Below are 13,913 nucleotides of genomic sequence, written 5' to 3'. Positions count from 1 at the left end.
CAATCAATTCCAACTTTGCGAGATCTTTTTTTTCCTGTGAGAAGTTGAAATTGACTGATTGATTGAACTTTTTTTTTTATACACGGTGGCAGAGGCCTAAAGCGAAAAGGTTTTATAAAACCCAGCTGAAGGCCTAGGACTGGGGCGATGGCATGCGTGCCCATAGAGAGGGCTCTGAGTGCCGCTTCTGGCACCCGTGCCATAGGTTCACCACCACTGATCTAAGCAACCACAAAAGTGTAGTACTAGAGTGCAGAAACGAAACATTAAAGGCATTTACTCAATTGTACACATATGTCTGAAAAGACATGGAGCCAGTCAGCTACAAAATAAGTTCAAAAAGGAAAACAGCCTTCAATCCTAGGATGCGAGATGCAATGCTACTTGTGAAAGGAGACGGACCGGTAAGGAATCATGTTGGAATCCGGACATGGCTTTTTCCAATGCCCTAGCCTCTGGCCAACAGAGTTGTAGGGGAAGGTTGTGAGTATGGTGTGTTTGAGCAGCTCTGCTTTAATAAACAAACTCTCAGTTCCTGGAAGAATCATTTACCATTCATTGTGAACTTTAACAATGAGTAGTGGTTGCATAAAACTCATGAGCCTTCTGAATGAGAGTATATATGGTTTCTAATAAATTAACCCCCATGTACCAGGACTGGGCATAATTCTTCTCGTAGGACCCTATGCTCTTTGGCTAGGCAAAACCTGATGAATCTTAAGAGTCAAAAACACAAGGAGGAGAGTTTGGTGCTATATCCCTCTTGTCAGTGAATGAAGTATGTATGTCTATGAGTGGGACAAAGTAAAATTAAACAGTCTCCTAATTTCTGATGAAAATACCTCTGGGATCTTTGTACTTAAGAAGGTAATTATCTGTGGCACACATCTTCCTGGTGCATGAAGCATGGAATGGGTTGAGAATTGAAACAGCAAGACTGATGTCAGATGGAGAATAAGAGCTGGATCTTCTGTGACTTTCAGATGTTCAATCAGAGCTTGTCTATGCTGAAACAGGATTTGTCTAAGAAATTAAACAGGAAAAATGTTAAGGAAGTTTTTTTAAATCAAAATTAAATTATGTTGAGATTTACCATAATGTTCAGCACATTTGCAAAATAATGTATTAAAAAAACATAAAACTATAGGCTTGGAGCTTTCTCTTGGGAGTCACTATGCATATTAAATACTGCTAAATATTACTCGATCTGCCTATTCACCCACCAATAAAACTGAAAATATTTCAATTATATCCAAATTTGGAGGGCTATAACTTTTAAATACAGTAGCAGATAATAAATACTTAAGAATTTAACATGCCTTCATTATATGAATAATGTAAAATATTTCAATTTCTCTATCCATAATATGTTTACAGAGAAATCTGGTTTCATAAGCAAAGCTGGAAATCATGACTAGATTAATTTCCATTTACACAGATTTCTTTCTTTCCTTCCTTCCTTCCTTTCGTATAAGCAACAGGACTAATCAGACAGTAATGTGGGAGAAACATTGGCACCTACTGCTTAAAACTGTAATAATCTGCACCACCCAAAAGAAGTAAATAATAGTATCAGCACTGGCAAATACTGACCATCTGGACTTGTCTGAAATAATACCTATAACTTTTTCCGGGATGTTCCCATAATCTTTTTGCTCCTATTCCTCTATCTCAGGGCTTTTCAACCAGTAGTACGGGTACCACCTGTGATACATTGGCACCTGGCAGGTGGTACGTGACCATCCTAGAAAAGTGGTAGTGGGGGAGGGGAATGAGCTGAACTGGTGGCAGCACCGCACAAGCCTGAGCAAGAGATGGCTGGAGCTGCAGGGCTCAGCGGAAGTGCCAGGATCAGCGCCAGGCTCCAGCTGGAGCTCGGTGCTGATCCTGGTGCTTCTGCTGAGCCCCAAAGAACACCAATCAACTGGAATGTTGCAACATCTCCAGGGTTTTGTGATTTACATTCAGATGCTTGGCAACTGATTCATATTTATGATGGTCACAATGTCCCAGGGTCATGTGAAGTGACCAAAACCTGCTGTAACCACCCAGCAGATGGGAGGGGGGAATAAAAAACAAACACCCTCCACCCCACCCCCGCTGCCAATCCTCAACAGAAATGCTCACAACAATGGAAACCTCAGACAGGAGGAAGAGCGCCGCCGGGTGGGCAGGAAGGTGTCTTGCTCGGCTGTGGCTTGGGGGGGGGCACTTTTTTCAGTGCCACTGTAAGTTCGAACAGTCACTAAGCTAACTGTTGTAAGTCAAGGACTATCTGTACTTTATCACTTTTTTCCTTTTTTGGGGGGGGGTCATCAAGTTTTTGACACCTTGCTAGGCGACTGGTGGTACTCAGATATTGCCATATCCTAAAAGTGGTACAATGGGTGAAAAGGTTGAAAAGCCCTGCTCTATCTCATCTGGTGTCTTTCCCTGGTGCTACCCAATTCCTTCATGTACTCATGCCCTAACTAGTGTTGTCATGTTATCCATATTAAAGCTGACCATTCTGGTCCAACTAATTCAGTTATTCCAACATTTGATTTGGTATGATTCGCTTCTGATCTGATAATTTTAATTTCATATCATTTCCCCCCCACAATCTATGTTCTTAGTTATAAAGCAAAACAAACAAACAAACAAACAAACAAACAAACAAACACCTTACTCTTCTAATATTGGCACCATCAGTGAGCAAAATCTTTGTAATTTGGTCAGTCTGCTTGTGGACTTTTTAAACAATTCCCTGGGAAGTAAATGGATGCCTTTCAAAGTGGAAGTCTTGCCAGCTGGCATTCAAACCAGTCTAAAGGTTATAGTCTTGACTGTACAGTTTTATAGACAACAATACAGAAGTAGGTTGCCATTGCCTTCTTCCGTTCTTGAATTTGAAGCTTTTTCTCCTGTTATCAGTTGACTTTCTTCAAGCAGAACATGACCTGCTATCATCTGTGTAATGGATTAATATTAGTATTCACACTCCCCTTTCTATCTTATTGGTAAGGGTGATTCTACAGGGAACTCGTTCTCCCATAGAACTGTTTTCAGGCTCATACTATATATCCTCACCACAACAGGATAGTAATCTTCCATCGCCGCCAAATTAATAGTTACCTTTCTTTCTTCTTATCTCCCCTTTTCACCATAATATCACAAGCCTCTGCAGCAGCATCAAGACAAGAAACAAATTCTTCCAAAGTCTTTTAAAAAAAATACAAGCAAATTTATATCATTTTAAGTTCCACCAATTTCGCTAACAGAAATATTCTTTTGTATACGTATAAAAAGAGTAAATCAATGAATCGTCAGAAAGGGGAAGAGAGAGACAAAAATGCCCTTTATCTATTACTGATCATACAAGTGTATGCACCACCGACAGGACTGTAGTAAGTCTAGATGAGATATAGAATAAACATTCAAAAGATCGGATATAATGGTTTGATAAATAAAAAATAAATTAAATATATGTTTTTGGATAAATGCAATCCCTGAATCTGATCACTGATTGTGAGGATATACTTTTCATAGATGTTCCTCCATTTTTGCTTTTTACCCATTACACTTTCTAAGAATAGTTCTAGCACACCAAGTCAAAAAAAACTAAGCACAAATGTTTATATCAAGGTATGGGAGTGAAAAGGTGTGGAGTACAATGAGATAGATCAGACATGTCAAAGTCGCGATGTCACATGATGTCGTGCGACGTATTGGAGCTTCTTCTCCATTGCCGGCAATGAGGTGGGCACGGTTTCTTTGTGATGCGGCCGGCCCATAGGCCGGCAGTTTGATACCCCTTAGATCAAATGAAAGCTATCCACAATTCATACAGATTTCAAAAGCAGAATAATATATATTTAAGCTAATCTTATACTTTCAACTGATAAAAATGTAATTAATGTTTCCTATTAGGAAATGTTATAATTTTATAACTCTCTTCCTCCAAATAGACATGAAAATTGATTTTCTGCTACTGGTGTCCCTACCTTGACCCCCATTTTGATTTCTGTACTGATAAAACTTTATTTTTCCCAACCTGATCAACACTAACCCTATAGTGGTTGGGGAAGAGTACTTCAGGTTTAATAGATACATATTTCAAAATGTTATTAATAAAGTAAGTAATTTACAATATCCTTCAACAAATTAATTACAAAACAACCTTGTAATTAACTTGCAGCTTACCTTGCCATTTAGAGAAATATGGAGTTTTGTTAAAGGACCTCTCATCTCTTCAGATAATGTACTTAAAATTTTTTTCCTCATCTATTTGAGTTTGAAGAAAAATATAACATGTTAAAGATAATGTGAGGTTTCAAGGGTCTTATTCATTTCTGAATAAGTGCTCAAATATTTTATTCTATATTCTAAAAACTGGCTTATATATACCCATTTATGTAATTTATTTGCCCTACTCTTTCTCTTCCTTGTTTTTACAAATAAGAAAATAATTGGATGATAATGTCCTAAGTAATTTTGTCATTTATATACTAGTATGGAAAACAGGCAGTAAATATTGCAAGTTTTACCCTTAGCTACTTATCTGAGGGAAGGAGGATCCTATCTTACAGCTACTTCATTTTAAATGATACAATACTTCTTTTTACAATCTCTCTTTTTTAAAGTTTATTTCTACATAATTAGCACATACTTGAAGAGTATTTCAAACTGCATTTAGAACAGAATGTAGCACAACAGATGCATTCCAATGTGTCACATATGAGCCTACTGGACAGATTTCATCTTAATTGAACGGTGTTTCTATATACTGTTCAAGATGCTGGGTATTCCTATAAATTACTACATGGCTTAAGGTCAGGATATCTGAAATATCACCCATTCCTCTATAAACCTGCCTATTTGGTTGTTATCAAGTTGCTAAGTCATGTCCAGCATTTTGCGACCCCATGGACCATAGCACTGTGTCTTTCACTGTCTCCTGGAGTTTGCTCAAATTCATGCCCATTGTATTGTTGACATTATCTAACCATCTCATCCTCTCCTATCCCTTTCTCCTTCTGCCTTCAGTCTTTCCCAACATCAGAGTCTTTTTCCAAAGCTTGGCTATAGTTAAAGGATACTCAAATGCCTCATCAACAAGAGAGGTTAGATTGTGAAAATGTGGGCCAGAACTTGGAACAATAGTATCCTATGTTCACCTTTCCTTGTACCACCTGTGTGATATTTTCAGCAGGCTGCTAGAAATGTTATTTGCATTTTAGTTATTGTAAATTAACTTCAAAAGTTTTTGCTCTAGTCTTCTCTCATAAAGGGCTCAAATTCTCCCATCCTCATTGTTCTTACTTTAGCTTTTGTTGAAAATCAATTTAAGATTTAAATTATAGGTGTCAAGGTTTGGTAAATTCTGGAGGCCATAATCAAACACAGTGAAATATGGTACCTGTCAAAATCTGAAAATTATCTGGAAATGGGCAAAAGTCTTGCACAGCTTGGGAATCAATAGCCCATCATTCTTTTAAGAAACCAAGACACTACAGAAAATTGCATTGTTGTACCTCAGTTGTAATGGTGGTGTAGTCATCAGCAGCCATCATTACATCAGCAGCAAGGAAGTTGAAAATAAGATTAGTGATATCTGTACAAACTGTCTTCAGCATGTGTTTGGCAATGTTATTTTGTGTCTCATCTGTAAAATAAAATTTCTATGACTAAAATGTTAGTATAAAATCAGCACATTACATAAGAAATCTCCATAATCTAAGTTCAGCACTATATCTATCTATCTATCTGTCTGTCTGTCTGTCTGTCTGTCTGTCTGTCTGTCTGTCTGTCTGTCTGTCTATCTATCTATCTATCTATCTATCTATCTATCTATCTATCTATCTATCTATAAAATTTTGTGGCTGACAAAGAGTTAGTGGGAGATTAGTACACACACAAACATATGGATTAAAGGGCAGAATAGAAATCTCAAAATAAACACATTTCTTGCCATAGTTATCCCTTTATGGCCAGTAAACTTTCTTTGGGTCACAGTGTGAAACTCTGTGTCCAGCTGCTTTTATTGGTACTAAAATGCGATATCAAAGAGCATGAAAAGCCTACTGGAGAGGTCAAATATTTCAAACTAGGTCATTTTGTTTCCAGCAGACAAAAAAAGGCATACTATGTAAATCACAAATTATAAAATCAATAAAGATCCACACAAAAGTATTGTAGACGTGAAGCAGCAGAGACAAGAGCAGAAAAACAATGAGCCAAAGCTGTAGCAGAAAATGATCTAAGAAAATTGAAGGAGCTGTATCAAAATAGCTGGAAATCAAAATAGTCAGCAAACAAAAATTGGTTCATATGAAATAAAGAGGTGAAAAAGCTGGAACAAAAAAAGGAGGTAGTACTTCAGCCATTGCACAGTAATCAGCTAAAATATATATAACTGTTTGCAATAGTGGTAAATATCTGTAGCTTGGGCATAGGATGAGGGTGAAGGTTCATTTTCTGAGCTTGTGCGTTGGTTTCTGAACGTTTCGTTAACAATGTTGTGAGTCTGTGCCAGCCTGTGATCCCGGCATCTGAATCCGGGGAATCAGAGGAGGAGGAGGAGGAGCCATCAGAGTCGGAGGAAGACTCTGATGAGTTACAAGACTCACAATCGGATGAAGAGCCTGGCCCCTCCAATCATGTTCAGGATGAGACACAGCTGTGTGGGGGAGATGAGTCAGACTTAGAGGACTCAGAGCTGGACATCATTATAGACACTGGTAAACAAAGGCCGTTATCTAGAGCAAATCAGAGGGAGTCAATACGACAACTTCAAGGGAGGAGGAGAAGGCATTGAGAAGTTACGCCTTGGGGCTGCTTTATAAAAAGCGGTGCTGGTTGCTGAAAGCAACCGTTTGTAAAAAACTTCAAGGGATCATGATTTACCGGTGAATTTCTTGTTTAACTCCTGCTCTGTTTGCTTTTTTAACCAATTATCTGTTGGAAAAGTATTCTGTTGCTTTTGTTTTGGAGAAAACTTATCAGGACTGTTTATGAAATAAAAAGTGTTGGTTTTTCCAGTCTACTGATAAAAAAGGGGTTGTGATGCAACAAGGACAGACGTAGGCTGAGACAGAACAGGCTAGGTAACATCTTCATCCGAGTTTAAACTCTTCACCCTCATATAACTGTTTTCTTGTTCCTTCTGATAAAAGATTACAAAAAAACCTGGAAAAATCAGAGTCAAGTGGCATTACATATATAATACTGTATTATAATATGATTTCTTTAAGTTCTCCTTAGGAAACCATGGAAACCCAACCACAAGTTTTATGACTTCAAAATTATGTTTGAAGTACAGTTATGTTCAACAAATTACTTTTGAAGCAAACTGACTTACCAAGATGTGTAAACCAAGCCTTTACACTCACTGTAACTTCTTCTTAAGTTTTTCTAATCTCTCTGTGGTTTAGCTCAACTGTTATTCTTCCACTTCTCCATAATCAATAATTCGCTAAAACGCTAACTTATTTTGTTATGAAACGCTTCATCTCACCTGTGAAATGTTTTGCTCCTTTTTCAAATAACCTGATGTTGTTATACAAATTGGAAACTTCTTCCTGCAAATCCTTAATGGTCCTTTTTCGGCTAGCTCCAGAATAAGAAGTTGAGGACAAGAATATTGTGCGCAACACTTCCTGATAGTTCTTTGTTAAGGGCCTAAAGAGTAAGGGGAAGCAGAACACAGGGTGACAATTAGCAGAAGCCATCCATTGGTCCCAAAAATGATAAAACTGTCAAAACCAAACAGCATGGTCTCGAATCAGAGACCTGCTGATGTCAGGCTGACCTTCACATCTTGTCAGTACAGAGGAACGAATAGCTTCCAGTAAAGACAGGAAAGGGAAGGACCCCAGACTAGGTGGCAGAATGCCCAGGCACGAAAAAGAATTACCCTGCAGTACTTTGTGTCTAATTGGCCTTGTTAAAAATAAACTTCCCAGTGGGTATAATAAGCAGAAGGAAGGAACTTGAGGGATAGGAGGAAGAGTTGCTTCCAAGATAATGATTGATTAAAAAAAAATCAAACAAACTTGAATGTGGAGAAGGTCTGTAACCTGAAAAAAAAAAATCAGACAAGTTCTCACAAAGATAAAGAGAGATGGAAATGCATTCAAGATTCTGTTATTATAATCATATAATAAAAGTAATAGAGGCCTATTTGATTTTGGTTTTCTAGCATGGTCTATTCTGAAGGGTTGACAATGGGTAGGAAAAGTTTGTGTGTGTGTGTGCGTGTGAGAGAGAAGCACAAAATACATGGCTGCGTTTCCTCTGGATTTAGATACTTTTATAGGTCACTTGATGTATCCTGTGCAATTACTGGAATCAAAGGTTAGCTGTTTCAGTGATGCTTTTCTAATATCCATTTGAAGGTGCTGGATACTAATAGCAGCATTCATTTTTTTTCCTGTGATTATTTCATCAAATAATTTAAAAGTAAATAAAACAGAGTCAAGAAAGAAGTTTCATTTCTTTAGGGGCATTAATGCCTAACAAAACAGGAGCATTTTCACTCATCAAGCTGGAAATGTTTGAAGGAATGAACACCTGGTTTGTGGAAGATTTCGGGTCATGAACCATAAGGGAATCTAGGAAAGCACATACGGCCACAAGCTCTAGATCAGTGGTTCTCAACCTGTGGGTTGGGACCCCATTTGGGGTCGAACGACCATTTCATGGGGGTCGCCAAACAACGCAGTCCGCCATTTTTTCCCCCTTTTCCTTAGCTGTGCTACTCCCTTTTATTCTATTGGCTTTTGAAAGCCAATAGAATAGACTCTCTTGAATAGAGTCTAATTCTATTGGCTTTCAAAAGCCAATAGGAATTGTCCAGGCTGTCTCTCCCCTGCTGAGCCCGCCAAAAGTGCTGCACCAGTTGAGTAGTCCTCGACTTACGACCAGTTGAGTAGTCCTCGACTTACGACCGGTTGAGTAGTCCTCGACTTACGACCGGTTGGGGGTTGCGGCATTAAAAAGGTTGAGAACCACTGCTCTAGATAAAGCTACATGATTATAAGACAATCAGAATACACTTGCAGATCAAACCAGAGACAATTTTTTATCCATGGTGACTATATTTATATTTCTATCCTTCTGACCAAGATAAGCATTTTCTTAACTTTTATTATATTTGCAGGGATTTGTCCTTGAACTGCAATTGACAGAGTATCCCCAGATAGTTACTGGAATAGTCTAAAATAATATAAATTTCTATCTCTCTGGAAAGGACAAATATTACAATGGTCCATACCTGAGTAATATTTACAAACTACCTGCAGCTGTAGTTTCATTTGTTAAAATACTGAAAAATGTTTCTGCCCTTTCAGTGTCTGTGTATTCATACAAAATGGGATGATGGGTGTCTGCTTAGCCAGCTCTGGGCAATAAAGGCACAGGAATCTATTTCTAATTACATCAATGATAACAATCCCATTGATATTTCACAATGCAAACTCTCACCATTCTTGCACTGTGAAATTACAACCAAGTATGTAAGGAGTGGAATGTGTGAGACTAGACTAGAATATTCTTTATTGGCCAAGTGTTATTGGACATACACAAGAAATTTGTCTCTGGTGCATAAGTTCTCAGTGTACATACAAGCAACAAGTGATAATTATAATCATAATCAACAAATACAATAATAAATGATAGATACAGTACTCAGTGATAGTCATGGGATATTAAAGCAATCAACATAAATCATAATAGGATACTAAATAAAAGCAATCAACATAAATCATGAGATGCAACAACCAGTTATAGTCATAAGAATATAAAGAAATAGGTAATAGGACAGATGAGAAGTATAGAACAATTAATCAGTAGAACAATTAACCAGGGGAACAACCCGCCTCCAGAAGCAGTGAATGCTCCAACACTGGAAGTTTTTAAGAAGAGACTGGACAGCCATTTGTCTGAAATGGTATAGGATTTCCTGCCTGAGCTGGACTAGATAACCTCCACATCCCTTCCAACTTTATTACTACTACTACTACTACTACTGCTACTGCTACTACTATTACTACTACTATCATTATCATTACTATTATTAATACAGCCCTACTAGGTGGTTTGATATCCCAGGGCATAAACAATGTTGTGGGAATTAGTTGTTTAGCAGAGTGATGGCGAGTGATGGCATGAGGGGAAAAACTGTCCTTGTGTTTGGTTGTTTTGGGGTGTAGTGCCCTATAGCGTCATCTTGAGGGAAGAAGTTGCGGTGCAGATTTTGTCACTCGCCCTCAGCTGCTCCTGCAGGTGTCTCTGGCTACAAGAGATGCAGTTTAACATTTTCCCAAGATAAAGGATTGCAGTTACCTGATTAGATGATCCGCAAGTTCTATGATGAGCTCTTCAGGACAATCCCTTATGTGCTTTCTTAAAACATCCTCAATTTCTTCTTGCGACATAAAAGGGATCTCAAGCTGCTTGCTCCTACCTGTCATAATATGACAAACATTTCTAATTGACTTAAAAGATCCTTGATAGAAGAAGCTATTAGATTTTTACAGTAAAAGCTAGTGCAAAATAAATTCCTCTTAATATCAAAGATTGTTCCATAAGGCAGGAAAAAATCAGATGCTGAGAGCACAGCTCTAAAAATTGTTTCAAATTATAGATGAGCTCATACCATAAATCTATGGTGTGTTTCTTATAAAGTTATGAATTGATTCCAAAACATAGATAGGTACATTACTTGACCAGACTTGGCTGATCTTGAAACACTAAGCATGGCCAAACCTAGTTTACAGATAAATTACAGATAATTTAGAAACTCTAGTTGTAGATTGCACTAGGAAACTGAGAAATATCCTGGAAGAAATCATAGCAAACCAGTTCTGAACAGCTGCCACAAAAGCTACATTGATGTGAACGTGAAGACACTAGCAGACAGGTGTGGCTCAAAATCTTTAATTATTTAATCCAGGAAAATAGTTTATAAAAGATAGCCTTAATAAAATGGATTTCCTACTCTAAACTACTTGCTTAAATGATGCATCACTGCTACTTGCTGTAAATAATGTGCTCTGATATTGTGGTTGGGCAAAACATTTGATTATGGTGCTTAACAACAAAGAAAGCATAAATGATTCACCTCTCCTTGAATTATTAAAGTAGCCACTTCATTCAAATGCTTTGCATAGCACCACCAGATCAGTGATCAGATGTAATTCTTTAAGGTAAAAATTAATTAAAATTTAAAGCTGCTAAAGATTTGTATATTGGGATTTCTTGTTCATGTTCTTTACAATTTGAGATAGATCTTTTCAAGGAGTGTCATTTCCACATTGCCCTTAATTTACTTCAAGCCACTTTTCAAAGAACTATCTACAAAAATCACCATCATATTTAACTCTTTAATAAGGGCGTGTTCATATACATGCACATTTTTGTAGGCATGCATTTTATGATAAATTCAAGAATGTACAAATAAAAGGAAACACAAAGTAGACTTAGAAAACTACAAGAGGTAGCATACTTACTTGTGCTACTTGCTTGTGACTCGTCATCACTATCAGCATCTTTTCTTGCCTTCTTTTTGTTTTTTTTAGTTTTGATTTCTCTAGCATTTCCACCACCACTATCTCTCACCCTTCCAGTGCCCTCTGGTGGAAAAACAATATCATTACCATTGGCCATATGAATGAGACAAGTCATATTCATAGAACACATTCATGGAAAATCAACTATTTTCATAAGCATAATGCAATGGAAGTGATATCCTTGTAAAAACAAACAGGAAAAAAATAGTAGCCCTGAATTTATAAAAGTATGCATGAAATCAGTAAAAATATACTATGACATGATGCACAATATCGAATTAAAGAGCACTAGGAGCACAATAATTCAATATTTATTCCATTTTTTCTCTTCACCCATAAAATACATGTAGATCTGGTTGCAAAATGTAACCCCTATGTAAATTAAACAGTTATTAGGAAAAAAGAGCAACATCTATAGCAAGACCTCCACCATAAATTTGCTTAGGAATGAAAGAAAATACGTTTATATCTCCAAGATCGGAATTAAAATAACAGTTTTTCAAAAGAAGGGAAATGATGATTATTACAGATAATTTAAATAGAACAATGTCCTGTAGTATTTTTCATATAAAATCGCCTCAATTAACCAGCCAAGCTATTTTAACTACAAGCTATATTCAAATACTTTAGATGTACGCTCCACTAAATAGTTTTAAGCAGAAAAATTATAGAGCTGCATTGTTATTAAGAGCTTAAATTGTTTATATTAAAACATTTTGACAAAGAAATGCCTGAATAAAGTGCATTCTTCAAAAAATGTTATGTGTTTGTTCCTCCATAGTTATTGTTATTGGAGAACAAAACTATCTTTTAGTTATCCTGTGATAAATATCACTTAACACAAGGAACATCACACAATTATGTATTTGGATGCAATCCAAATAGATTTTCATGCAATCTACGCTAATATAATTTTTGTATTTGTTCAACGAGATTTCTCCTTCCTCCATCTTAAGTGTCCAATGCCAGCAATCCCTATTCCAGAAGATTCACAATTTTTATGAATGAGGGCCGAGAGAGGAATAAAATGCTTTTAAAGGCAGGCCCCAGAAAAGGCAGAGAGCTTTAACACTGAGTAAACATATACCATGCTACTATCTCTTCAGCAGCATAATGGAAGGATTATAAGGAGTCCTTGTTTTCTTGCAGATGTTTCATTATCCAAATTATTACCTGACCTACCTAAACTAGGTCATCATCCCAAATTCTATCTAAAGCCCAGCCTCCCTAAGGCAACACCAGGAGGGACATCACTGTTCCTCCTGATGGTCAGATTCAAACAAGAAATTCAAAAGATAACGAGTCAACTATAACAGGCAAGATAGGTTTCAACCACCACATCAAAGAAAACAAAACACTTGAAAGACTTCTGCCCAGAAAAAAATGGACCTTATCCACATCTGAAACCATCCAATTTCCCGCCATGTCCAGAACAGAGTATCTAACACTCAAAATTTCAATTTGAATCCCAGACCGTCCAAGATGAAGTGATCTGTGTACAAACTATTTTTGCATACCCATGATTACATCCCACTTCTTTACCTATTGCTTTCTTCCTTCTTTCATCCTTTTTGTCTTTTTTGCTCAACAATGTGTTTTCCATGAGAGCAGAGTGTTTCAAGTCCTCTTCTGTGATTAAATTAACGGGGTTATTTTTCATTTCCTGAAATAAAGACCATATCCAGTTATGTGTGTTCTATTAGGAATTCCTGTGGGTTGTCAAGATTTTCAGTTATCTTCCCATCAGTTTAGTATTAGCCTGAGACCCAAAGAAGTTTGGAACAGTAGGAGATCAATCACTGAAGGTCCCAATTTATCTAACTTAAATTCTATAGACCGAGAACTGAATATAGAATCTGTGATTCAACTGAAGCCAAACCTAGAAAATTATATAATGTGGAAATGGTTTGGACCTCTATTAGATCATAAGTGGGCAATCTGCAGCTCAAATATACCCTCCATGACATAAAAACTGAAAGCTAAGCCATTGTGCATCCCTTTTCCCATCAGGCAGCAATTCTACTTATAAGCATGTGTCTGTAGCCTTGTTGTTAAATTAGCAAATAAAAAATGGTCAAGGCAAATCCTTCAGAAGAGGTGCTTTGCAAATCATCTCTTTTTGAACAGCTTATCATTTGTCGGTTTGCATGTCCATGGTCATCCACTTTGCTTTGTGTTGGTTGGATTAAAAAAAAACCTTGCCTATACCAGGGTTGTTGTTTTTTTTTGCCTCCAAAAGAGCACCAGGTCTTATTTTGGGGTGTGTGTGTGTCTCTTTTCCATGGTCTCACCTCACAGCGGTGGTATTGACAGCCCCGCCCTGCCCAGCCCACTTCTCCAGCCGAAGGAAATGCCTCTGCAGCT

General features: G+C 37.3%; 1 protein-coding gene across 1 annotated transcript in view; it reads right to left on the bottom strand.

Annotated features, from left to right (window-relative positions):
• The window catches only part of UFL1 (UFM1 specific ligase 1), a 42,967-nt gene that overhangs the window by 5,163 nt on the left and 23,891 nt on the right, over nucleotides 1-13,913 (bottom strand). Inside the window, exons 11-18 of the mRNA XM_039356051.1 lie at nucleotides 13,092-13,212; nucleotides 11,490-11,612; nucleotides 10,324-10,444; nucleotides 7,496-7,659; nucleotides 5,514-5,644; nucleotides 4,183-4,263; nucleotides 3,115-3,200; nucleotides 843-1,023 (exon numbers count right to left, since the gene is read on the bottom strand). Coding sequence (XP_039211985.1) covers nucleotides 843-1,023; nucleotides 3,115-3,200; nucleotides 4,183-4,263; nucleotides 5,514-5,644; nucleotides 7,496-7,659; nucleotides 10,324-10,444; nucleotides 11,490-11,612; nucleotides 13,092-13,212 — 1,008 coding nt within the window. The remainder of the gene's footprint in view (nucleotides 1-842; nucleotides 1,024-3,114; nucleotides 3,201-4,182; nucleotides 4,264-5,513; nucleotides 5,645-7,495; nucleotides 7,660-10,323; nucleotides 10,445-11,489; nucleotides 11,613-13,091; nucleotides 13,213-13,913) is intronic.

This window comes from Crotalus tigris, unplaced genomic scaffold, assembly GCF_016545835.1.
Source record: "Crotalus tigris isolate CLP2741 ecotype Arizona unplaced genomic scaffold, ASM1654583v1 scf7180000018784.18638703518:1950463, whole genome shotgun sequence".
Lineage (NCBI taxonomy): Eukaryota > Metazoa > Chordata > Lepidosauria > Squamata > Viperidae > Crotalus > Crotalus tigris.
This window is presented reverse-complemented; position numbering and strand designations above follow the sequence as displayed.